Source organism: Bactrocera dorsalis, chromosome 2 (assembly GCF_023373825.1).
Source record: "Bactrocera dorsalis isolate Fly_Bdor chromosome 2, ASM2337382v1, whole genome shotgun sequence".
NCBI classification, from domain to species: domain Eukaryota; kingdom Metazoa; phylum Arthropoda; class Insecta; order Diptera; family Tephritidae; genus Bactrocera; species Bactrocera dorsalis.
The window spans coordinates 75,472,889-75,500,304 of record NC_064304.1 but is presented as its reverse complement, the minus strand read 5'-3'; the positions used below and the strand labels follow the sequence as shown (position 1 = coordinate 75,500,304).

Here is a 27,416-nt window from a genome sequence, read left to right as displayed (position 1 = left end):
ACCAAATGTATGAGTGTGGATCTGAAACGGTTTCAAACGTTCAATTTCCTGACCGCTGGCGTAGTGATCCAACACTACTTGTTTATGAGTAAAAACACGTCAGGTGGATCCCTCATTTTCCACTTGATCATCGAATTTGAATGTGAGCATTTTTTCATAAAGTAGTCACCATGAACAAATAATCCCCCGACCACTTTTTTTAAATTTTAATTTTAACAACAATTTTTTTTTAATTGAAAAGTTTTACTACTTTTAGTTAAAAAATTAATAATTAAAAAACTATTGGGCATTTTTTGATAAAATTTTCAGGAGTTATAGTTCAATACTTGTACTTTCAGAAAATGTGCATAAATTTTAATTATTTTTATTTTTTCAAATTGTTTATTAACTTTTAAGTTAACAAATGAACATTTTAATGACTTCTCCCTCATAAAATAAAATTCTTTTTTTCAGTATTTTGCAATAAACATTCAAGTAACGAAATCCGCGAAAAAATTTGACTGATCGCAATTAGATTAAGCAAAAAAAATTGTTTAAGGCGGGCGGTTTTAATTTTTTATTGCGCAGTAGAAGAGTTCCGTTGAACGAACAACTTGGATTCTCGTGCACGCGCTGTATACGAACACGCGAGAATGCCCCGGGTAGAACGTGTTAAAGATGAATCGGGTAAATAAATGCTGCAATCCACTTAATATAAAAATTATAAAAAAGTCATAAAAAACTTAGTTTTAATAACAAAAAATCGCGCTGATGTTTTCAAAGATTTTATTGGCAATTATACAATATGTGCAATTCATGTGAACGGACAATTTATTTTGCTAGAAAACCTGAAATTCTTGGTGAATGCATGTCCTGAAGTCAACAATCCTGAAGAGTCGAATGGTGTGGTCAAAGATGACGAAGAAAATGATCCCACTTTTCAATGCAAACCGGTAGATAACAAATTCAAAATTGATAAGGTTAATAAATTATTAACGGAAATTGGTGAACCTGGAACCAAAATCAAGAGAGTCTCGAGTGATAAAGAATGTCAAAAAGTTTTAACAAATGAAATAAATAATGAAGGATTGATCGATGAAAATGATAAGAAGAGAGTTTAAAGTTTCCAAACGCATGGTGACAACAGAAAAAAAAATAAGACAAGAACGAGGGTTCGCCAGAATTACCAGTCTATGTTAATAAGTTAATTACTTACTAACGAGCAACGCTTGCAAATCATTGAATTTTATTACCAAAATCAGTGTTCGGTTCGAAATGTGTTTCGCGCTTTATTTTGTTCAGCGATGAGGCTCATTTCTGGTTGAATGGCTACGTAAATAAGCAAAATTGCCGCATTTGGGGTGAAGAGCAACCAGAAGCCGTTCAAGAACTGCCCATGCATCCCGAAAAATGCACTGTTTGGTGTGGTTTGTACGCTGGTGGAATGATTGGACCGTATTTTTTCAAAGATGCTGTTGGACGCAACGTTACGGTGAATGGCGATCGCTATCGTTCGATGCTAACAAACTTTTTGTTGCCAAAAATGGAAGAACTGAACTTGGTTGACATGTGGTTTCAACAAGATGGCGCTACATGCCACACAGCTCGCGATTCTATGGCCATTTTGAGGGAAAACTTCGGACAACAATTCATCTCAAGAAATGGACCCGTAAGTTGGCCACCAAGATCATGCGATTTAACGCCTTTAGACTATTTTTTGTGGGGCTACGTCAAGTCTAAAGTCTACAGAAATAAGCCAGCAACTATTCCAGCTTTGGAAGACAACATTTCCGAAGAAATTCGGGCTATTCCGGCCGAAATGCTCGAAAAAGTTGCCCAAAATTGGACTTTCCGAATGGACCACCTAAGACGCAGCCGCGGTCAACATTTAAATGAAATTATCTTCAAAAAGTAAATGTCATGAACCAATCTAACGTTTCAAATAAAGAACCGATGAGATTTTGCAAATTTTATGCGTTTTTTTTTTAAAAAAAGTTATCAAGCTCTTAAAAAATCACCCTTTATAATCCTTAATTAAATTCAGGAATTTCAAAAAAAAAGGCGTAAAAAAATATTTTTTTTTCAGGCAGTCGCCATTTTAAAAAAAAAAAAAAATTTCATGTTCACTGAGGTAGGAACACCATAAAAAAATGGATGGTAAAAACATTATTGGTTTTTTTTTTTAATAAAACTGCGCAATAATTTGATTTCTAGAGTAGAATACCCCCTTAAAATGGCCATCTCTAAAACTAAACATAGTTTTAGAAATTTTTTAATTTTTGAATCTTGGCTGATCAAAATTTAGAGTTAGTGTGTATATTAATAGCGGGATTCTGTAACCAGTCTCTAGTCTCTATTTGAGACATTTTGAGGCAAAGTCTCAATTTGAGACTAGTTACTATTCACTAAACAGTCTCTAGCGTTAGTCTCAAAATATTGAGACCTAGTAGTTAGCAGGTCACAAAACTAAAAAGAGCTGTTGTCTGACATTTTGAATATACTGCATAGAGATCATCATATATATTAATCGATTGTCTTTCTTTATATTTTGAAAGTAACTCAAACACGAAAAGATTTTTTTTTTTTTATTGAAACGTAACAAGATATGGATTTACATTTCATTCGAATTGCAACTAGTGACAAGTGTGCTAACAAGCAATATTTTTCATAACTTATAAGGTAAAACAACAAAAGCTATATTAAGAAGCTTTTTCAAAACTAAACTTTGTATTAAAAGCTAAATATTATAATATTTGCTATTTGCTTAGAAGGTCATGGAACGTTGTTCTTTTCAATCTGCGCCTGCTATTTTTGGCCTCACCTAGTTGTCGGGCTTCAGCGTTTACGTGGTTTTGCAGCCTTGTGGCATGTTTCGATGCCGTTTCGCGAATGACTTCCCGAACCGTTTTTATGTGAAGATCACGATGTAGATCTGAGTTCCGTACGTACCGCGGGGCATTTACAATTTTTCGAAGAACTTTATTTTGGAATCGTTGCATCATTTCGATGTATAACGGTGCAGCGCATCCCCATAGCTGAATTCCGTATGTCCAAATGGGCTTCAACGTTTGATTGTAGACTAAAATTTTATTTGAGGTTAGGGGTGATTGCCGATTAACCAATTTATTTTGTTGTATTTTAGTTTAAGTTCTGCAGCTTTTCTTTGTATATGCTCCTTCCACTTTAACTTTGCATCCAGCGTCAAACCAAGATATTTCGCCGAGGTGGAGTACGGAATTACTTCATTCTCAATATATAAAGGGACATACGTATCCGTTTTGTTAGTGAAGTTTATATGTATAGACTTCAACTCGTTGAGAGTAATATACAATTTTTGTGTCCATTCTACAATTAGGTTGATTGAAGACTGCATTCTGTTCGACGACTCTATTACATTTTTACCGGTAGTAATTATGCAGGTATTATCTGCAAATGTGGCGATTGTGCTGTTTGGCGGCGTAGGCATATCACTAGTAAACAAAATGTATAAGAGTGGTCCCAGGACGCTTCCTTGGGGTACACCTGTTTTTATTGGCTGTAACATAGTATATGATTGTCCCTGCTTGATTCTGAAGTAGCGGTTGCTCAGGTAAGAGGCAAGTAGCTCAGTTAGATGCTGTGGGAAGAGAAGTCTTAATTTATGGAGTAAGCCATGATGCCATAGAAAAACAGCTGTGCAAATTTGCTTTTTTTTCATCGCATCCTCAATTCTATCTGTTATTCGATGAACTTGATCGATTGTAGAATGTTGCGATCTAAATCCAAATTGATGAATTGGTATAAGGTCCTTTTCTTCAATTATGTTCTGAAGTCTTTTTATAATTACAACTTCAAGTAGCTTGGACAAAATAGGCAACAGTGAGATTAGACGATATGATGATGCTTCCTGTGGGCTTTTCCCGGGTTTTTGTACCTTCCATGACAATGGAACGTATCTGAGATTTAAGCAAGCGTTTACTATCGATGTCAGTTTTTCTAATGCTTTCCGCGTTAGATTTTTCATTACCTCAGCTGTCACCAAGTCGAAGCCGGGAGCTTTTCTTGATTTAAATCTACTTTTAATTATATTTTCCACTTCTTTAATTGTTGCTGGTTCGATTTCTTCTACGCATTGCGAGCCTTCCATCTGAGGTAAGTTCCATGGAGCAGAATAGGACTAAACGTTTTAGTGAGTTTTTCTGCAAAAACTTCCGCTTTTTCTTCGTCGCTTTTGGCCCAGGAACCGTTTGGCTTTCTGAGGGGTGCATTTGACAATATTGGTTTCCTAGCATTTTTTACTGCTTTCCAAAGGGAATAATCGGATTGTTTGTTTGGCGTTAATTTGTCAATATAATTAGAAATACTTTGATTCGTGAATAACTTTATTTTAGTACTGAGAACCTTGGTTAAATTGTTCAGTTCTGTTTTATATTGGGGAAATCGCGTGTTTTGCCATTTTTTGCGTAGTTTTCTCTTTTTCTTTATGAGATCTAAAATGTCCGATGTATATTTAATATACAAATTTTTTTGTTTAGGAAGGGGAGTACTTTTCCAAGCCGATTCCTGTATAGCTTTCGTAAATGTATGAACTTCATCTTCTAACATATCTTGAGTTGTTTATTTACATCAAAATCAATATTTTTGTCGAGCATCACTTTGAAATACTCCCAAAATATCTATTAGAAAGATAAGATAGTGTCGTAACTTTTGAAGTGACCAATGTATAACTAATAGTTCTTTTTCATTTGTGTTATAATTCTGTTCAGTATCATTTAATGTTCTTTAAATAAAGGCAATCGGTTGTTTATTTTGAGATAGGACTGCCCCAATATCAAAATTACTTGCATCAGTAATTAAATCAAATGGTTTCGAGAAATCTGGTTGAAAAAGGTCTGTTTGTTCCCGAAGGATTTTTTTCAGCGCATCCAGTGCTGCCTCGTCTAATTTTATGTCTACTCTGTTTTTTTTTATCATTCCTTGATATTCTCTTAAATAAATAGTTAAGGGTTTAGTGATATATGCAAAATTTCCAACAAAATTTTCAGCAATAATTAGCTAATCCTTAAAATTACCTTAGTTCTTTAAGAGTTTTTTGAACTGTGAAATTTTTTATTGTTTCAAATTTTTTTGGATACACAGTAATCCTTCGAGGTGTGTTCAAAAAGAATCGCGAATCGTAACTGACAGTTTTCTTCGATTGCAGGGGCGTGGTGCATCATGAGTTCTTGCCACAGGGAAGAACGGTCAATAAGGAATATTACCTGCAAGTTATGCGCAATTTGCGCGTAGCAATCCGCCAGAAACGCCCGGATTTGTGGAAGAACAAAAATCGGCTTTTGCACCACGATAACGCCCCTGCTCTCACATCGTTGCTTGTGCGCGACCCTTTTGGCCAAAAACAACACACTAATGATGCCGCAGCCACCGTATTCCCCAGATCTGGCTCCCTGTGACTTTTTCTTGTTCCATAAACTGAAGAGGCCCATGAAAGGACGACGTTACGCTTCTCGTGACGAGATAAAGACGGCATCGAAGGAGGAGCTGAAGAAGATAAAAAAAAAATGATTTTTTGAAGTGCTTCGAAGATTGGAAAAACCGTTGGCACAAGTGTATAATATCTCATGGAGATTACTTTGAAGGGGACAAAATAGATATTTATGAATAAATAAATAATTTTTGAAAAAACACAAAATTCGCGATACTTTTTGAACACACCTCATATTATGCTTATTGACGTGGCCAAGATACTCGACTGAGTCTTAAAAAAATGTGACTTTTCGTCTGAAATTTTCATATTGGCTTTATGTAGTACATTTATTATAGTTGCAACGTGTTTAATATGTTCTTCGGGTGGGGAAGGGAATATTAATACATCGTCTATATATACATATGCAAATTTACCAATATATTCTCGTATGATATCGTCTACGAAAGTTATACCTGACAGACAAGCAAAATGAATGCACTTTAGGCAGCGCTAATGCGCATTAAAATTTTATGGCGACAGACTTGCGCATTTAGACAGCTGATAATAAAATTTTTTTATTTATTAAAAAAAAAGTGAAATAAAAAATAATAAGATTAAAAAAAGGGAAATAAAACTAAATAAGATAAAAAAGATAGAAAAGATGCGTCATATTTAAGGCATTCCCACCTCAGCAACGCCAGTTGGTCGTGCAGGCGCACGGCCATTGTCTCAATTGCCTGACGCCTGTCCACCAAACTCACGAGTGTACGTCGGGCAATCTGTGCCAGATTTGTATGCGACCGCATCACACTATGTTGCACCGTACACCTCGGAACGACACCAGCCAACCCCTGCCGGCCGCAACTGCGGCGCAGTACAACGACCGCCATTAAGCCGGGATGCACGGTCCCGTCGAACCAAAGGGCCATCATGATCCCGTGCCCGGCGGCCAAATAATGGGGCGTCCACACGACGCCAGCAACAGCGACCGCGTCCGCGCCGCACTTCAGACCTCAGCAGCGTCGTAGCCATTCTGCAGCAGCTTCAGAGGATTCTATGCTAAAATATTCGCCTAGGGGGGCCGGGATGGCTAAATGAGCCTTAGTCGCCTGCCCCACACATCACCACAGTCCACATCAACACCACCCACACGCGAGAGTCCAGAATCCACACTCTCAAACACACACCACACCATTCCACTTAAAAAGGGTCAGCGTACACACAAGTCAGTCCTGATTCGACCGCATTTGAATCGCTTTTCCGCCACCGCTACGCAGCGCTCCAGCTCGATCCTTCATTTGAAGTCAATTTGAATTATTGCTCATATTATAGTAGTGCTTATATTGATAAAATACAGTCAATTTGAAATTAATTTATAATAGTGATTATATTGGTGAGAATTGCTTTTTCCGCTCCGAATTCAATAACAATATCGCTCGCCCTCATAAGAAGGCATAACAAAAATAATTGTAAAGAAAACAGAACGTTTAACGTTCTGTCGAAATATGCTTACACTTCAGCTTTAGCTTTAACTTTAAGTAAATAAGAACAAGTATTTTAGAAATAAAGTTTGTCTCTGGCAATCTACTAGAACCACATTTTATCCGCGCGTTCGCGAATATAAAATATATATTTTTTTCAAAATTCCCTCGTCGCGGGAATTAATTCTCATCGTTGAAAGATTGAGGGTGCGTTTTTCAACCCAAACGGCATCCTAACAAACTCATACTTCGCTCCATTGGCTGCAAAAGGATTCCTTTATTAACATTTTATGGAATTCTGTTTCTAAATATTTTCCTTAATTCTGGATAGTTATATTTACATTAGGTATTGGATATCTATCTGTGATTGTCTGAGCATTAAGTTTTTGGTGCCTTTTTTTTGTGCCTTTTTTTGGAACAGCCCATATGGGTGAATTATTTAGACTTTTACTTCGTTTAATAATTCCATTTTTTAATAGTTAAGGGTTAAGGGCTATTTTATTTATTCACAAAGTCGTTATCCGCAATGGGATATGGATATTGCTTTCTCCATATTGGATCTCCTGTCTGGGTTCTATTTGTCGCCTGAATGGCGTGAACGTTTTTTAACTTTATTTTTTTAATGTATTCTTCGTATTGAGGGTTATTGATAGTAAAATTAATTTTTTGCTCTACATTATGGGCAGTGGCTTTGCTACAACTTCGGGCGCCCGGGGCCAAGGATATTCAGCCACCCCCTTTATCTACCTACCTACAAGTTTCATGAGGTGGTTCGAACAAAGGTGAATTTTTACAAAATATCTTCGATATTATGTATATAAAATTTAGGAACTAGAAGCTACGCAAATTCTGAAGTTCCAAAATTCTTACAATACGGGTTTTGAGGAAATTGATAGTAAATTTACAAGACATCTTATTAAAAGCCATGGAAAAAACCCAATTTCGCCCTATATCTTGTACACTTTTTACACAATTTGCAGGAATTTTTGCACGAATTGGAGTTTTTAAATACCATTTTTGAAAATTTGGAGAAATAGAAGTTTTTGTTACATTCAAAGCATAAGGTAACTGTGAGAGTGACACGTCGCGACGACAGAGTAAAAATAAAGATTCTGTTTTTTTTTTGTCACTCCTACGTCGCCATGTGTCGCTCTCACAATTTGCCTTATGCTTCAACTGTGACATATCCGTTGGTTTCTCAAAATATGTTCGGTTAAAGAAACTATGAAATTTTTTGTCTGTACACGAGGCTTGTTACAAATGTTTCTTGAAAATGGAAAAACTATTTTTAAGAAAAATATAAGCCAAAAGATAAAGGATAAATTCAAAGACCGAAGAGTATTCGATTAAAAATTAATATTTTTCATTGTTATCCAGATTATTACATTGTAAGTGTACAACTCTTTACCTTTTATAATAAATTTTGTAAAAAAATTTGTTGGAGTATTTTTCTGAATATTGAAAAAACAGCGAAGATCGTTTTACGTCAATTACGTTGTACGTAGAATTGGCGATTCACATTGTCGTGGTAAATAATACTAGGGTAATAACTATACAATGTCCTACGTGTATATTTGCTATTTAACCCTAGGATGAAGGTCCTTACTGCTTCCTGATTCGCATAGTCTTTCATAGAACCACTGTTTTGGTTTTATTTCCATCAAATTATTATGGAATAAAAATTCATTTTCGGGTTGTGTTTTCTAAGAATATCTACTGCTGCTACTGTTATTTTTGTGCGTACTATACCAAGTGCAGTTTAGTATCTAGGGTGGTTGGTGAATCCTTTTATACCATACATAAAGGCTCATACTTGCGATCTCCAGAGTCTATATTTCTGGCCTAATAATGAAAATAGGGATATTTATCAACGAAAATGTTTTTTTTTTCGTTAGATTTGGCTCGTCTTGGAAGACCCACACGGTCGATTGCTGTTTTGTTTCGGGCTCATACGCATAGATCCATGATTCGTCACCTGTGACGATCTTATAAACGTCTTTTGAAGAACCGCGTTCGTATTTTTTCATAATTTCTTTACACCAATCCACATGAGCCTTTTTTGAGCGATTGTCAAATTGTGCGGAATCCAACGAGAACAAACCTTTTTTACGGCCAGGTGTTCATGCAATATCGAATGTATGCTGGTGGGAGAAATGCATAGGCATGCTTCTATCTGAAGGTATGTTACATCATCGATGTTTTCTGGCACAACGGCTGTTTTTGGACGACCTTCACGGAATTCGTCTTTGAGCGAGCGTCGGTCACGATTGAATTCGTTGTAACAGTTTTTCACAATGCTATACGATGGTGCTTCATAGCCATACAAAGATTTTAGTTCATCGATGCACTCTTTTCGTGATAATCGACGTCGAAAGTTGTGAAAAATGATCGCACGATCACGAGTTAATATCATTTTTTGGCCGAGATGAATTTTTTAATTCCCTGTAAATAAAACAACTCACGATTAAATGACAAAACGTTCTGAGTGATGTTATGCTAAAAAATGTCAAACTTTCCAATGGAAATGTCAGATTGCACCTGGCAACACTTACAGCCCTATTCTGAAAAAACTTCTCAACTGAGTTGAGAGGAAATATTTGAGAGATTTCTTGTGAGGCATAATTTGTGAGGCTATTCTTGCTCAAACCTCATAAGAAAAATGCATAAAAAAGCTTAAAAAAGTCACCACGTGAGGTAAAAAGCTTTTTGCTGTCAAACAGCTTTTTTAATAAAAATAAGCAAACAAAAATGGACACACAAATGGATAATCAGCATATGTATGTAAGTAATTTTGCAAATTTTAAATATATATGTATATATATATACTAATTTCATATATGTATATAATGATTAAATAAGTAATAATAAAAATGTAAAAAAATGAAATAAAATAAAATGAATTATTTAAACATATGTAGATGTCTTTTTATTCATTCTTAGAGGAAGTAAAATGTACAGTGACAGTAAATAACTTGCATATATGTATGTATATATGTATATATTTATTTTTACAGAGGATTGGCTCATAGAGAGCATATAACATATTACCAACGCATTTTTGGAAACGCAGATCAAAAGATATATTCGACTTCTGCATATACAAAGAACAGTTCCTCCATGTTCAAATATTTTTTAAAAAATGTAAAATATTGATTTAAAACAAAACAAACACAGATGTTTTCTATTATGATGGCTGCTTTCACACGTCACAGATATTTGTGATAATAGTAAGCATTTGAGCTTTTGAATTTTCACCAGAATAAGGTAACCCTCACTACAGTGAGAAACATCACTGTGAGGGCATGAGAATAGGGCTGTTAGTGTTGCCTAGTCCAGATATACACTGAAGAGCAAAACTGGAACAATAATTACATAAATGAACTTTGATGTACTGTATTGCATAGATGGATGATTTGTTTTATTATTTTATTTAATATCTCGTTTTTAGGTGGGTTGAATTACCCTGTGACTAAAAAAAATGCAGGAAATTATGTGGCAAGGCCTAAAAATAATAAAAAGTATGGCAAAACTACATTGTTCCAGTTTTGCACCCACTAAGTAAACACTGCAATTTAATATTCAAATTTGAAATTTCTGACACAAATTTTTAATTTTTTATTGTGTTACGGTAAAATTCGTTTACAATGCGTGCTATAAGTGAAGAAATTAAAAAAAAAATTGAAAGATATTTATCCGCTGGGCAATCAGCCCGCGATATTGGCAAGGAGCTCAAAATCAGCCATACAACGGTTTTGCGGGTAGGAAAAAATAGCAACCTGGAAAGGCTAACATGTAATAAGGGCGGGAGACCCAAAAAAATTCAAATTCGTGAAGCTAGACATGTTGGACGACTTCTTTTATCCAACAAATTGGCTACCCCAAAGCAAGGACTACCGCTTTTAACGCAAAATGTTAGTGTCTGGACATTGCGTCGGGCGTTGAAAGAGGCTGGTTACAAAGCGAAAGAGAAGAAGAAGAAACCCGCTTTGACAAAAAAAAAATGTTTTTGCCCGAAAGGATTTCCTGGCACGTCACGAATACTGGACGTTTGATGACTGGAAACGAGTAATTGTAAATGTTAATAATTTGTGGGCAGTATTTAATTTTTTGAACTTCTTTAAGGTAATTTGGTCAGACGAGACCAAAATTAACCGATTCCAGTCAGATGGTCGCTCTTGGTACTGGTCAAACACCTCAGGACCACTTCAACCTCATCAAGTAAAACAAACTATAAAGTTTGGAGGTGGGTGTTTAATGATTTGGGGGTGTATTACGCCGTATGGAGTTGGTCCTATTGTGAAAATCGATGGGAAGATGAAAAAGGAACAATATCTGGACATTTTGAAAACAAATTTGCCGATTGCTATGGATATGGTTCGCTTGCGAGAGAACCGGATTATATTTCAACAGGACAATGATCCTAAGCACTCTTCGAAATTAGTGCAAAATTGGTTGAAATCGCAAAGTTTTTCAACAATGAGGTGGCCTGCGCAAAGCCCAGATATGAACCCCATAGAGAACTTCCCTTCAAGACGGGTAGCTGTTAGCAAACGTGTAAGCGAATTGTTATTGTTCACTTTTGCATTCGTTAAAATATTTGTTACTTTTGTTCAGAGAGTGGGAAAAAAGTAACACATAGCTATTTGATGTTCAATGGTTATCTCGCTCTAACCAATGGCAAATATCGCATGCTGCCTTGTTCTAACAGAATACACACATTTGTTAGCAAATCTCTTCACAGTATGTTACGGGTAACAAATTATTTTGTTAGCGCTTAGCTTACCCATGTGTTATGGATAACAAAAAGTATTTGTTACCCGAATATCTGTTAGTGTTATTATTTTGGTTATCAGGGGTCGAATCGTTACATACGTGAACGTATCACTCGTCACGTAAAAGTCTGTATTTCGTATTATGACATACGTGATCGTAACGCTTCTATCGTAATCTGGCATGATGACACACGTGAACGAGTATATAAACGTATCCGTTCGTTCGAATGGTCGTTCGAACGCAAATTACCAATCGTAATATACAAATTTATAGAAGTGTGAGCAAAATTTTTTTAAATTTCAAGTTTTTTATAATTTTTAGGAATAAGGAACATAAACAAGAAACCAATGAATGGAATATCTCATTAAAAATTAATAAAAAATTATTTATGTGATCAAATTTTTGTATTTTAGTTGCCAATAAAAATAAAATTATTTGCAAAAATAAGGATATATACATTTTTGAATTAAAATTATTTATTTGGTCGATTGCGGTGAAGCGGTTCGCTACCCCGTTGTCCATTTCTTGTGTGTGATAAGAATCGCAATTTTTGAGGGTCGTAACTAATTGTAAATTTTATGCGTATGTATGTAATGCCTCACAAATGTTATCAAATCTTCCACTTTTGTGAGGTAATACCTTCCTCTCTTGTCAAATCTTCAAATACTCCACCGTATTTTTAAGATTTCAATGCTTTGTTCAACGATACATCTACAAAGAAAATTTTACTAATGAGGATGCATAATTTTTTTTATACCTACGCTATTGCTACGTACTCCTAGCTACCTCCGTACTATTTTTTTATGCCCATTACTTTCACTAGAGCTCAAATAAAAAAACAAACATGAATTCATTTTGATATTTAATTAGCTTTTTTGTTAGTTTATTGAAAATTTCGCAACAGTTTGACAGTTCCACATCTATTGTGACCTAAAAATACGATACAAAGCAATGTGGAATTTAAAAACTATTGTGAATTGAAAATACATTAACATCCGTTTGCTATCGTATGTCATAATGCCAATCACCGCATACGATTGACGTATCACGTAATTTTGTTTCGTATGTTTGCCGATCCGTGCACGGATGTAACGATTCGACCACAGTTTGTTACCTTTAACATATAAGCATGTTAGAAAGAACAAGCAGTAACAAGATTATCTGTTACCCATTTTTACTTCTAGCAAATTAAATTCTTTTAAATAAAACTCAGTTTTTTTATTATTTCTCTTTATTTAATAATAAAATCAAAATAAAATGCACAATCTATAACAAATATTTGAATTAAATATACACTATTTAACTTTAATAATTTAAAACATACTCCATTATTTGGTTGCTGCACGCAATAGATTTGAATTTTACCAATGGTCCAAATGATTTCTGTAATATTAACATTTTTAATTATACACACAACATTAAATTCACAATGCTTACCTTTTTCTCCTTGTTAACCATTTTCGTTTTCTCTATATAAAAGAAATTAATAATATATATATATAAATTAGAAATTAATTATAAAATATCATATTATCAAATAGCGAACTTACCTCTTTAAAATCCAAAATAAACTGCGCTTTTCGTTTATTCTTCTTGAAATATTGGGTATTCGCCTCTCCTATTCTAACAAGTTAACATTACAATATGTTTATAATGTCGATAGTTTTTCTCTATCTTACTTACGTATTCTCCCATTCCATTGAAAATTCCAGAAAATGTAACAGTGTTAGTGAACAGCTGAAAATGTTTCAATGTGTTTGTGCAATCTGTTACCTCCGTCTTGCAGGGTTATGGAGTTATCTGAAACGGCAACTGGCAAATTACCAGAATCCACCAAAAGGCATGTAGGAGCTTTGGGAGCGCGTCGAGGACGAGTGGTACTCAATTTCGCCAAATTTCTTACAAAAATTGTATGAGAGCATGCCTCGAAGACTGAATGCGTTAAAAAAAGTAAAAGGATTGTGGACAGACTACTAAAAAAATGGAGAAAATATAATTTTTTGTATGGGTGCAAAAGTGGAACAATGGAGTTTTGCCACATTTTTGTTATTTTTTTTTGTTTCATGAGTGAATTTGTCATATTTTTTTTAGTCACAGGGTAATTCAACCCACCTAAAAACGAGATATTAAATAAAATAATAAAACAAATAATCCATCTATCCAATACAGTACATCAAAGTTCATTTATGTAATTATTGTTCCAGTTTTGCTCTTCAGTGTATATATGTATAGCAGCCTATGTATTGATCTTTGCTTCCATTGAAAAGTGGAAATGCTTTGAATAATTCCAGGTCAATTTCCATGGGGTCGTTAATGTGCAAGTGTATTGCTTCGTGTTGATTGACCGTCGATACTCCTTTAAACGATTGGCTTGATTAAATCGCTGATAGCCGATTCTGCATCTCAATGCTCGATTGCGCGTTGTTGTGTCATTTTTGATGTCATCGTAACGGCTTCTGATTTTCTACGACTGCCGTGAATTTTTGCCATTTTTTCTTTTCCGGAATTTCCAGTTTTTAGTGGTTTCTCAGAATTCTGTTTTTGTTCCAATTTTTCAGGAACCTGTTGTGTATTTTTTAACACCGTGGCAGGCCCGTAGCCAGCTTTTCATTTCGGGGGGGGCTGAAGTAAAAACATATATAAACTTTAAATTTTCTGTTTATTAAAAAAAAACAATATAAATTCATATACATATTACTTAAATTATTTGGTAGTTGTAACTTAAATAAGTAATATTTTTCTTTTCTTCTTGCTTGCCATATCATTAATTACTTCATCTGGATCTATTTTAATATCCCAGTGCACTGCAATAACAGCAAGTGCACTCAGCCGCTCATTGCCCATCACACTGCGTTGTGAAGTTTTTATTCTTTTTAAGGTTGAAGAAGTTCTTTCGAAGGAAGCGGTCGTCACTGGACGAGTTTGTAAAATTGTAAGCAGGTAGTGAATATTTTTAAAATACGTTGCATCGCAATGTTGCAGTAATTTCAACACTTCTATGGTTGGATCTATTGTTGATAAGCTGGCACACCACAATCGATACTCTGATTTTAATGCTGTCATTGATATTTGCTCCTCGAAGTAAATAGTTAAATTTATTAATTCTTCGGCATTATCAATTGCAGCAAAACCTGAGAGTAGAATTTGAAATGACGAGAGTATATCCTCATTCACTAATAAACGTTCTGTCATGTTTTGAATCAGAGCATCAACGCATGGAATAAATATTGTAACTCTGAAGTGGCTTTCAGGGGTTGTGCAAGGTGGATTAGCACGAGTAGTTTGACGCGAAGTCACTCTAGGCACTACAAGATCTATGTCAAAAAGATCTTTAGACTGTTTGGAAAATATCGTTGAAAAAACCATCCGCTGTTTCTCTTATCTGGTGCAGAGTTCTTATTAATTCTTTGGCTCGGTTCATTGCTGATACAAAATCCATAGATTTTTCTTGGAGTTGCACAGACAGTGGCAGCGTTAAGCTGAACAATTGCTCACAGACGAATAGACTAAGCAAAAAATCGCTTTTCTCTACCGCTGGTAAGAAGGCTGATGCTTTAGTCGAAATGGACCATGTCTTACTCGAAATTATTTCCAAACTTAGTACAATGAATTTGAAAAGCTCCACAAAGCTTATAATGCTTTCATGCCTTTCTATAAACCTTGTTTCACAAAGGCGAACAAGTCGTCTTTTTTTGCTTTCTGGTGCGTGCTTCTGTATAACGTCCTGGAAAGTTGTGTTTGCATTTGAATGGTTTCTAAATAAATTTGCTATTTCATTGACAATACCAAGGCAGCTCCGTATTGAAGGTAATGACATGAATGAATGAATAGTTAATTGAGGTTATGCACCGCGACCTAGGGTCTATTGTGGTAGCCCTCCTATGAACTCAACATGTTGTGATAATGAGTAGTAATGAAATAAAGATATTATTTCATATTTTTTTGAAGTTGGTCTTATATTTAACAAAACAATGGTCGAACTCAAGAGTGGGTTACAAGGTAGACGATTTATCGAGAAAAGCGTTAGAGTGTTTATCACGATTCAAATAGCACAATAAATATTGAACGCGTGACAGGAGCCTAGGGCAATAATTAGACATACAATTGTCGAGGCAACATTTGTTGCTTGTCAAGATGTGTCGTTAGGCATCGAAGTCTAATATGTACCTCTATTAAAAGATTATTTAGAAACACGATAAGCAGTGACTACGTGTACTTTCTTAATTATATTGTTTAATTAGAGTAGATGAACTGTGGATTCCTTCACATAGAATCTTATATTTGTTGGAATAATGAATCATTCGCCCGGATTGGTATCAAGGAGATCTGTTGGTTACAAAAGTTTAATAACGTTCACAGTTCTTTTGATTGCGTGGCTTGCCGGTTTTTCTTCACGTTTATTCGCAGTGATTCGATTTGAATCTATTATTCACGAGTTCGATCCATGGTTTAATTACCGCGCTACAGGGTATATGGTGCAACATGGATTTTATAAATTTTTGAATTGGTTTGATGAACGAGCCTGGTATCCTTTGGGAAGGATTGTTGGTGGAACGGTATATCCAGGACTTATGATAACTTCTGGTTGCATACACTACATTTTACACACCTTGAATATACCGATACATATACGTGATATTTGCGTTTTTTTGGCACCGATTTTTAGTGGATTAACATCGATTTCAACCTATTTGCTCACTAGTGAATTATGGTCCCGAGGAGCAGGGCTTTTTGCTGCAAGTTTTATAGCTATTGTTCCTGGTTATATAAGTCGTTCAGTAGCAGGCTCTTACGATAACGAAGGAATTGCCATATTTGCACTACAATTTACATATTTCTTATGGGTACGTTCATTGAAAACTGGATCCGTTTTTTGGTCGGCTGGAGCAGCACTATCTTATTTTTACATGGTGTCGGCATGGGGAGGATATGTATTTATTACTAACTTAATACCACTTCACGTATTTGTCCTGCTTCTAATGGGTCGGTACTCTGAGAGGATTCTAACCAGCTATTCGACGTTCTACATTTTGGGACTACTATTATCGATGCAAATACCGTTTGTAGGTTTTCAACCTATACGAACAAGTGAGCACATGGCCGCTCTGGGAATATTTGTACTTTTGCTTATTATCGCAGTCCTTCGTCACTTACAAAGTGTATTATCTCGAAGTGAATATCGCAAAATATATCTCTTTGGAGTCATAGCGGCTGCAGTTATAGTATTTACTGGTGTAGTTATTCTTACAGTATTAGGTGTTATTGCTCCGTGGAGTGGTCGATTTTATTCATTATGGGATACTGGATATGCTAAAATACATATCCCTATTATCGCCTCGGTATCAGAACATCAACCGACTACATGGTTTTCTTTTTTCTTCGATTTGCATATACTCGCTTGTTCGTTTCCAGTTGGAATTTGGTATTGCATAAAGAATGTTAATGATGAACGAGTTTTCGTTATACTTTATGCCATTAGTGCTGTATATTTTGCCGGTGTTATGGTGCGTTTAATGCTAACTCTTACTCCAGTCGTGTGTATTCTTGCTGGGATTGCATTTTCTAACTTGTTTGAAGTATTTCTCAAAGAAGACAACAATTCAAATACATTTGCTCACAAAACTATATCTTATGTGGAGGATCACGATGATAATTCAATGGAGAAAAAAAATCTGTATGACAAAGTAAGACATTTTAGAATACTAATATATGTATGTATATACAGTAAATTAGTTATTTAATGGGTGTATTTAATATTAGTTTATAGTTTTAGTAGTAATAATATCTACCATATATTAGAATTACGAAGGGATCGAAGGGTGAAATAACTTGTCTTTAAAGTCGAATATCTCGTAAACTTAGCGTTTGCGGTAGATCGGAATTGTGCCGAAATGAGTACTACGCGAAAGTGCTTCAGTCACCCCGATATTATTTAAATTTAACAATAAATAAAAAGAATCACGCGAAAATACAACCAAGGAAAGCCCTGTAGGTGAAAATCCTACATATTTGATGTTTAAGATGTGGCAACGCTCGTTTTCCTCATAATTGTAAACAATCTAACCTTTTCAACAATGAGAGTGCTAACAGATTATTAAATTAATAAATTTAGCTAAAATATTACAAAATAGAAGTGAAATGTTCAATGTTTATAGTATATATATTTGGCACAATTCCGATTTCTTTGGCGCCGCGATCTCAAGGTACCGTTGGAAGGACGAAGTCCTCCTGATTAAAAAATATGTGGGGTTATAGGGTCCGCAAACGTTTAGTTTACGAGATATTCGACTTCAATGTTCAAAAATTCCCAAAATTCGAACATTTCAGCAAGCTATTTCCCCACATTAAACACACTTTTCGGACATTTTTTACTTAAAATTAATTAAATTAAACTATAAACATTTAAATACATCCACACTTTCACTTTTTGTAGGTTTTTTACCAAAGAAATCTTTATTTTAAAAATTACTTTTCACACTCGTAGTGGGCATCATATATGTACATATGTGCTAACAATTATAAGAAAATGGAGCGCTGCCATATGATAATAAGCAAATATGAGCAATTCGCTGAGTTTCTCTATTTTGATATAATTCCTCTTTCTTTATTTAGCAATCTTATTTCTTATAAAAACAAGTGTGTCTATAAATTATATTTCAAATTAAAATTAGTATAAACAATCTTTCCATGCATATGGATTTATTCTTATTCAAATTTAATAAACAACTAGGTAATATATAATAATATTACGTATTAAAATAATAAAATGCTTAGGTTACCCCGGGTATTGGCTCGATCAGTATTATCTTTTTAAAGGAGTACTACACGAAAGTACTTCAGTCACCCTAGGTATGGGCTCGACCAGGGTAAAGGAGTACTATACGAAAGTACTTCGGTCACCCCGGGTATTCGCTCGAATTTAGAGCAGAGTTTTTTAGAGCGCGGCCGAAGGACGCCAACGCAGAAAGGAGTACTACGCGAAAGTACTTCAGTCCCCCGATATGATATAAATTTTACAATATTATCATAGATTTTTACTTATTTGTCTTCATTGAACATAAATCGCATATTATACAAATTATATTTTTTTTTGTTTCACACAGATTTTATTAAAAAAGATATTTTATAATTATAGCAATTTTTGGGAGTACAACTTTTATTATTAAATTTTATGAGGATTCAACTTCTCTTGCTTATGGCCACTTTTACAATAATAGATTCAATGATTTTTGCATTTACTCATAACATTCTGACGCTGTCAACTGGCGTCAGTATTTTTCCACATTATTAGTACCGTTATGCATTTAATGTGTTAGAATTCCAGGAATGTGAACGTCATCACTATTTACTTTGTGGTTGTTGCAGGGTTGCTGCGTTTGACAGCAAAGCATCAAAATTCCAGGAATAAGAAAATGAGGAACAAAATAGATGAGTCAAAAGCGATTTTCAACATAACCCAGCATACGAAAATGAGTAGCAAAATCAATCATCTAAAGATAATAACTTAACTTACATATACATATCTATATGGAAAAAGTTTTCACAACTCAATATTATAACTTGAAAAATGTTAGAAAGTATTTTTTATTATAATTAATATAGAAAGAAGGATCACGCAAAGAAACAAACAAAGAAATATTGTTAAGAATCCTACAAATTTGGTGTTTAAGATGTGGCAACGCTTGTTTTCCTCATAATTGTAAACAATCTAATACTATGTTCAGACCGACACTTAATCACACGATTTCGGCTGTTGAATGGATTATCCCACTAATCTTAAAAATTTATCAAGATTTCGCCATACAAAAATGACAGTTCCAAATCACTTCATTGAAATGATTTCAAACTGATCCACGCTAAATCTGTCCGTGCGACTCTAATTTTGCACAATCTACTTGTCAGCACTGGAAAAATACTAGTCAGCACTGGAAATCTGTTACGTTATCACAGCTGATTTAGACACTACAAAGGGAAAAAAATGTAAACAAACACATTTTTTTTAGAGCAATGAATCTAATTTCACCTGAAAATCGACAAAAAATGAAAAAATGCATCCATTATTTCTATTATATGGAAAATATTAAAAAAAGACGGCTTTTATTTCAAAATACTATATGACAATCTTTTCTTTTGATAAATATTAAGCAATGTGAATTCTTGAATGACAACAACAGCTGTTTTTTAATCTTTCTAACGGCAGTGAGAACACTGTTGGGTTATGAAATGCTTAAATGTAATCTAATCTTTGAAATTTTCGGTCTGAACATAGTATAACATTTGCAACGATGAGTGCGATAAGTGATTTTTAAATTAATAAATTTTGGTAAAATATTACAAAATAAAGGTGAAATGTGAACTTATTTCAATGTTTAAAGTGTATATTTAAATATATCAAGTGAAAAATGGGGGAATGTTTAGTTAAGTATCCCATTTTGAAGAGGTTTTGCGCAAAGGGGGAGGGGGCGGGGGGCTTGCTACCCCCCTCATTTGAAAGGTAATGAATGGAACTTTTGAATAATACCACCCTTCCCCCCCTAGGACCCCGGGGGGCTCTAGGGCAGCCTCCTGAAAATGGCGTAAAATCGTAGTTTTTCCATACAATTTTCACTAATTATTATAAAATTTGTGTATTTTTATGCATAGAGTGAATCTATGTTTATTATTTTTATTATTTTAATGAATTAAAGTGGAAATCCACTTTATTTAAATAATAAAAACACTGAAAATTAAAAATTGTATATGCATCGGTAATAATGCATACAAGTAGTTGAAGTACCGAGATAACCCAACCAACCATTTATACAAGACCCCCTAAATAATAAAATTGGGTTTTCATCGCGCGATCTTTTTTTTTCAAATTTTGAATATATTTTCAGCATAATATACTACATTGAAACAAGCGCCGCAGGCGAAAATTTGTAATAAAAAATCGCGCGATTTTTTATTCCAAATTTTCATTATATTTTCAGTATATTACATCGAAACAAGCGCCGCAGGCGAAAATTTGGAATAAAAAATCGCGCGATTTTTTATTCCAAATTTTCGTTATATTTTCAGTATAATATATTACATTGAAACAACCGCCGCAGTATATAAGGCCTACCATTTTGATTCGTTGGGTTATTACTATCTTCCTTTTGTGCTTATTTTCTTCGTCGTTTGACAGTTCATATTCAGTAATTTTGCTTACATTTCAAGGAACAGTATAAGACGTAATTGAAAGCTGTTTTATTTATTAAATTGTACATAAAATTGCAACTTAAAATTCATAATTTATCATTAATTCAATTAATATTTTTCAAAGAATGTGTGTGTGTTAAATTGGTTAAATTTTTCGCAAGCAGTGCAACAAAAACTTCAAAAGAAGAGAGCCATTTTTTGAGAAGATGTGAAAATGTGCGTTTTTTGCTTACTTATATCTAAAAAACAAATTAACATTTAACAATAAATTTACATTTAAATAAAAGTTTAATTCATTGGCTATCCGTGCTATATAAATTTAAAAAAATCCGTGCACGCATTTAAGAGAAATAAGCAGCGAAAATGGGATACTTAACTAAACCCAACCCGAAAAATGTAAAAAAAATTAGTGAAACTTAGAGAAATACCATGTGTTTTTAGTGCAAATATTTGAATCTTTAATCGTGAATATTTTGAAAATGTAAGTTATTTCAATACTATTTTTGGATATTCCTCCTCTGGAGAAGCTCCCCTATCCGCACATACCCCATTTATACGAAAATTCGGTTTTTTTACCCCTCCGCCAAGGTAATCGGAATCGTGCCTATATTTAAATATAAAAGTTAAAAATGTGAAATATTTAGTGAAACATTGTGAAATACTATGTGCTGTTAATCCAAATTTTTGAATTTGTGCTTAAATTGGCTGTAGAAACAGCGAAATCAATTTCCAACAGGATAACGGCCCAAAATACACAACGTAACTTGTACATGAAAGGTTGTTATGGAATTGAAAATAACTCCATATGCCCCGCGATCACCAGACATAAATTCTATTCAACATAAGTATCTGGAACTTATTGGAAACCCGTATTCGAAAATATCGAATTTCATCAAAAGAGTGCTTAAATACTGCTTTATGAACATACGAGGTGTGTTCAAAAAGTATCGCGAACTTGGTGTTATTTCAAAAGTTATTTATTTATTCATGAATATCTAATTTGTCCCCTTCAAAGTAATCCCCATGAGATATTATACACTTGTGTCAACGGTTCTTTCAATCTTCGAAGCACTTCAAAAAATCATTTTTTTTTATCTTCTTCAGCTCCTCCTTCGATGCCGTCTTTATCTCGTCAAGAGAAGCGTAACGTCGTCCTTTCATGGGCCTCTTCATTGTGCCTCTTCATTCTGCGATAGCGTCTCCTCGACCCCCGAGGCAGCTAGACTGCACAAGGCGTTGTCGAAGGGTAAGACGGACACAGTATTATCCCTAAAAAGACAAGACGGGACTTATACGACAAGCGCGGATGAGAGGGCAGACACACTCTTACAAACGCACTTCCCGGGGAAAGTTCAAGCGGACCTAATTCCAACCTCGGTCACACGTAGGCCGGATCGCTCAGACTGGCTGACTAGACAATAGACAATAGAATAAATTGAGGTAAGCACTGCGACCTTGGGTCTATTGTGCCCTCTCCTAACTCACAGCAACTCACCAAGCCCCAACAATTCGATGAATTTTAGCATTTTGCTGGGAGCTAGTGAGTCGATGTGATCCCTATCCGGAGATGTAGTTCCAAGGGCCTTAGACCTGCGTCTGCAGACTGCAATGCAATCGATCAGCAGGTGCTCCGGGGTTTCAGGTTCCCTGTCGCAGAACCGGCAGTTAGAGCAAGAGGCAAGTCCTAAATTGTACATATGCCTTTTCAACTTGCAGTGGCCGGTGTAGAATGCGACCAGGAGCCTGAGCTTGATCCTTGGGAGGTTGATTATTGATTTAAACCTTTTGAGGTTGTACCCCCCTATCAGCAGCTTTGCATGCCGCATGCCATGCGCCCGTTGCCAATGACCTTCTCTGCCCTCTCTTTCCTCTTTGTGGAGCAGCTCCTTTATCGTATGGGGGCCCACCCCGGTAAATGGTTCGGGCCCTACCATACTTGTGGAGGCTGCAGAGCGGGCGAGCTCGTCAGCCAGTTCATTTCCGGCTATGCCTCTATGACCAGGTACCCAAACTAGGTGCACCTGATTCAATTCCGCTAGGCTGTTTAGCCGTTCTCTACACTCCTGCACTAGCTGCGATTTGATCTCGTAGGCCGAGATCGCTTTTAGTGCCGCTTGGCTATCGCTGAGTATGGTTATCCGCTCATTGCGATAGCCGCGGTGGAGGTTTATCTCTGTACACCGACTTATTGCTAAGACTTCGGCCTGGAAGATACTTGGGAAGCGGCCCATCGGTATGGATAGCCTTGTGCGTGGGCCCGCGATCCCTGCACCAATACCTTCCGACGTCTTCGAGCCATCGGTGTACCACTTTAGTGTACTGTCCCTCAGCAACAGCTCAAGAGTGGAGTCATTCCATTCGTTCTTGCTGCCCAGGGTTACCTTGAATTTTCTCGTGAAGTTGACTGTCTTTGTAATCCCGTCCTTCGGGAGGAGGGCAATTGGATTATTGCCACTTATCACCTCCATCCTCTGGGTCGAGATTATTTTTCCTTTACCGCATCCCTCTGCCGTTATTTGCAGGAGTGAATGCTTGGCTACTTGGCCGATCACTATGTGGAGCGGTGTGAGTTCCAACAGGACCTCCAGCGCCGCCGTTGGGCAGGTTCGCATAGCGCCCGTCATGCAGACGCATGCTAGCCGTTGGAGCCTCGATAGTCTCATCACCACCGAGGCCTGTGCCGCCACAGAGGCCCAGGACACCGCTCCATATGTCACGATCGGTCGCACAATCATGGTATACAACCACCTGACAATCCTAGGCTTGCAACCCCAGGATTTACCTGCCAGCCGATTGCACACCATTAAAGCCTTTGTCGCCTTGACCAAGGTTTGGTCCACATGCTGCTTCCACCGCAAAGTGGAATCCAGAGTGAGACCGAGATATTTAACATTGCTGGTCATCTCAATCACTCTCCCCCCAAGTGTGAGGTTTCTAAGCCCGGGTAGGGATCTTCGCCTTGTAAAAGGGACGATGGTAGTCTTCGAGGGGTTGATGCTGAGATCAACTCCCCTGCACCACTCCTTTGCCAGATTTAGACCTCGTTGCACTAGGTCACAGAGAGTGTCCTCGAACTTGCCTTTCGCTATGATCACAATATCGTCCGCATATCCCTGGCAGCGGATGCCGTTGTCGGTTAGCAGTGCTAACAGGTCATCCACGACAAGGCTCCACAGCAAGGGCGATAGTACACCACCCTGCGGACAGCCCCTTGTTGTGCCTAGGCGAATCTTTGTGCCCCCTGCAGTGGTCTCAGCAATCCTGGTGCGGAGTACCGCCTCTATCCATCTACGCACTGGTGCCGCCACATTCCTACCTTCCAGTGCCATTGCCACACTTCTATGAGAAGTGTTGTCAAAAGCTCCTTCAATATCCAGGAAGGCGCATAGCATGACTTCCCCTTTCTCCAGTGAACTCTCTATTTCGGAGGTCAACTGGTACAGAGCTGTGCTGGTTGATCTGCCAGCTCTGTATGCATGCTGAGCTGCATGCAGGGGTACGGTCCTCAGCGCCTTAGACCTTAGATGATGATCTATAATCTTCTCCATAGTTTTCAGTAGGAAGGAGGTTAGGCTAATCGGTCTGAACGATTTGGCCAACGAGTAGTCCTTCCTTCCCACTTTCGGTATGAAGATTACCTCAGCTGTCCTCCATGATTCTGGGATGTAGGCCAGCGCCAGGCTCTCCCTCAGCAGTCTAATCAGGTGTGGCAACAGAATCTGCTCACCCTGTTGTAGAAGCGCTGGGAAGATGCCGTCCACTCCCGGAGACTTGAACCTTTCGAACGAGGCCATTGCCCACCTGATCGAGTCCGCAGTAAACAGCTGTTTGGCGATAGCCCAATCAGTGCGGGACGGCCTATGTTCGGATGAGGGCAGACACCGATAAACCGGCACAGTCTCCGGGAAGTGAGCACGCAAGAGCTCTGTAGCTCTGTCCTCCGCGCTGGTCGTGAATGTCCCGTCGTTCCTTTTGATGGCTAGCACTGTGTCCGTCTTCCCTTTAGCCAGAGCTTTGTGCAGCCTGGCAGCTTCTGGTGTGGAGGAGACGTTTTCACAGAATCTCCTGAAGCTAGCCTGTTTTGCAGACCTGATTTCTTTATTATATAACGTCAGGTTGCTCCTGTACTCCTCCCAGACCCCCGTACGTTTTGCCTTATTAAATAGCCTCCGTACTTTCTTCCTCAGGTCTGCGAGTTTCCGTGTCCACCAAGAGCATTTGCGCCTGTCTGTGGGTGCAACTAAGGGGCAGCTGTCGTTATACGCGCTAATAATGGACTCACTAAGTGCGGTCAATCTGACCTCAATGCCCCGGCCCGTGGCGCTATTGTCAGTCTGCCCCTTCCTCCTTAACTCCTCGTCCAGCCTCTCCTTGAAGGTAACCCAGTCGGTCCTTCGAGGGTTGCGTCTAGGGGGGAATAGCTTGACCTCTGCCCTCAGCACGAACCTTACAATTCTATGGTCCGACAGGGAGGGCTCCGTTGAGACTCTCCACTGCGAGACCATCCCTGTTGCCGGCTCATTACTGAGGGTGATGTCCAGCACCTCCCTCCTGCTTATAGTTACGAATGTGGGTTCGCACCCTACATTCTCTACCGCTAAATTTCTACCTACTAGATATTCTAAAAGGGACTCACCTCTCGCGTTGCAGTCGGTACTGCCCCATTCCGTGTGGTGGGCGTTCGCATCGCAGCCGATGATAAGCGGGAGCTTGTGCAGCCTGCAGTGCTCCACCAACCTTTCCACCGCCTCCGGGGGTGCCGTTGCTGCCTCTCCCGGAAAGTATGCTGAGGCTAGGACGAAGTCTTTGCCCTCACTGTCCCTAGCCTGCACCGCCACCAAGTCCTGCGTCAGAAACTCTGAAATGCAAAATAAATCAATATTGCTTCTGACATCTATACACGTCCTAGGCCTCTCGCTTGAGAGGTCCCAGATTACCTTGTTTGCCTCCGTCTTGAGGCCCTTTACCTCGCCTTTATGGATCAAAGGCTCTTGGATCAGCAGCGTGCCCAGTTTATCCGCAGTGAACCTGCTTGTTATGACAGCGGAGGCTGCCGCCGCATGATGCAGGTTCACTTGGGCAATCTCCATGTTGACGGCCATCATAAGTTGGGCTCGAGGAGTGAAAGATCCTCTACCCTGCTGTCAACCGCGCTGCTGTCGATTGAGTCTCCAAGTCCGTCTAGGAGCTCCTGTGTTGAGGGTAGCTCCATGCTCCGGCCATCGTCGGGGACGTCTGAAGTCGGCCCTGGCACTGCCAGTTCAGTCCTGCTCCCGCAGGGCTGCTCCGACGACTCGTCCACCTCCATCTTCGTTTCCTCCGAGGCGGATACCGGCACTGCCTGGCTAACGACGCCTTTGTCCTGTGGAGGCGCGGGCGTCTTGGCTTCCTTGCTCCCGGCGTCAGCAGTCTTGTATGGCCGCATAACGACCGTGCTATACCTGTAAAACAGGCGGAAGCCCGCGGCCCGAACGTACTTGTATGACTCGTCGTCAATGAACACGTTCAACCTCCAACCCTCCATATCGCCTAGCTTTTCTTTCTTGCTACTGGCGACACACCAGGCCGAGATACTGAGCCCCCTGTTCTGGTTCCTCACCAGACTCAGGGCGTACTCGTAGGACCTGTCCCCACACCGAGGGAGGAAAACTGTCATGCTGTGCATGATTGGCACGTCCTCCACCCTCTTCGCACAGAGGACAGGGCCCGTCCAGCCTCCCAGCTTTGGAGCGTGCTCCTTCAGCCAGTTGGCGGACGACTCGTCATGGCAGTCTACCTGCATCATACCTCCCCTGAAGTCGATGCCCAGGAAGGACGCCGTGTAGTCCACTCCTTGACACACCTCGTCCATGAGGATGTCCTGCAGCACGGTAAGCTCCTCCGGTTTTAGCGCCTCCGCCGGGTACTTGAGAGGCAGAACAGCCATGCGGATGCCTCTGACAGCGTCCGCATACCCGCGCCGCACCTCCTCCACCCGGTGAGGAGCCGATCCAGGTTGTTGGCCCCCGGTTTCTTTTACGTCTGTGCCCCGCACCCTCTTGGATCGTGGGGGCTCCTGTGGCGTGATTTGGCCGCTTTTCCGTTTTTCGGCCTGGGCGCTTGTGCCTGCGGGCAATGCCCTGCTGTCGCCCCGCCGCACGGACAGCGTAGTGCTGACCGGGCCACGGCCGCCGCTGCCGCTGCCCTGCGCGCGAGCTGGCACATTGTGGTCGCGTCCAGTCGCCGGGTTGACGTTACTCCTTTGGCTCTTGCTCCTGGCTAGAGCCTCCGCCTCCTCCGGGGTTTTCCCATCATGTAGGTGGCGTAGGTACCACCTCATGGTGGAGCCACTCATTCCTCTCCTACGTGGATCCCCACCCCCGCCGGGTTGGCCAGCTTCTGGGAGGGGGCGTTGCCCACCTCTCCTGCGCCTTCTCCTCCTTCTCCTCTTGGCGCCGTCAGGCTCTGCCCGACTCGATTCACCAGAGGCCGACCCACTGCACCCTCCGGCAGGGGATTTGCCGATGCTCCTAGGTACTGCTTCAGCTCCAGGCGTACCCCCCAGGTGAGCTCCGCTG

At 38.6% G+C, this 27,416-nt stretch overlaps 2 protein-coding genes and 1 long non-coding RNA gene across 5 annotated transcripts in view; 2 read left to right on the top strand and 1 right to left on the bottom strand.

Annotated features, from left to right (window-relative positions):
- LOC105226404 (dnaJ homolog subfamily C member 16) overlaps positions 1-27,416 on the top strand; it is a 623,397-nt gene that overhangs the window by 235,160 nt on the left and 360,821 nt on the right. The gene's annotated exons all lie outside the window — the stretch shown is intronic.
- LOC125776777 (uncharacterized) lies at positions 12,893-13,776 on the bottom strand. 3 transcript variants are annotated; one of them, XR_007421919.1, is made up of 4 exons: positions 13,363-13,380; positions 13,230-13,297; positions 13,117-13,148; positions 12,893-13,062 (listed from the first exon to the last, which is right to left on the bottom strand). It is a non-coding gene; the product is annotated as an uncharacterized LOC125776777 (long non-coding RNA). The 3 variants fall into 3 exon arrangements; XR_007421920.1 differs by having other exon boundaries at positions 13,230-13,302; positions 13,363-13,377; XR_007421918.1 differs by having other exon boundaries at positions 13,230-13,776.
- The window catches only part of LOC105224598 (dolichyl-diphosphooligosaccharide--protein glycosyltransferase subunit STT3B), a 70,979-nt gene continuing 59,391 nt past the window's right edge, over positions 15,829-27,416 (top strand). The window contains exon 1 of the mRNA XM_049449955.1: positions 15,829-17,363. Within this exon, the coding sequence (XP_049305912.1) occupies positions 15,972-17,363 (1,392 nt within the window). The 5' untranslated portion in view covers positions 15,829-15,971. The remainder of the gene's footprint in view (positions 17,364-27,416) is intronic.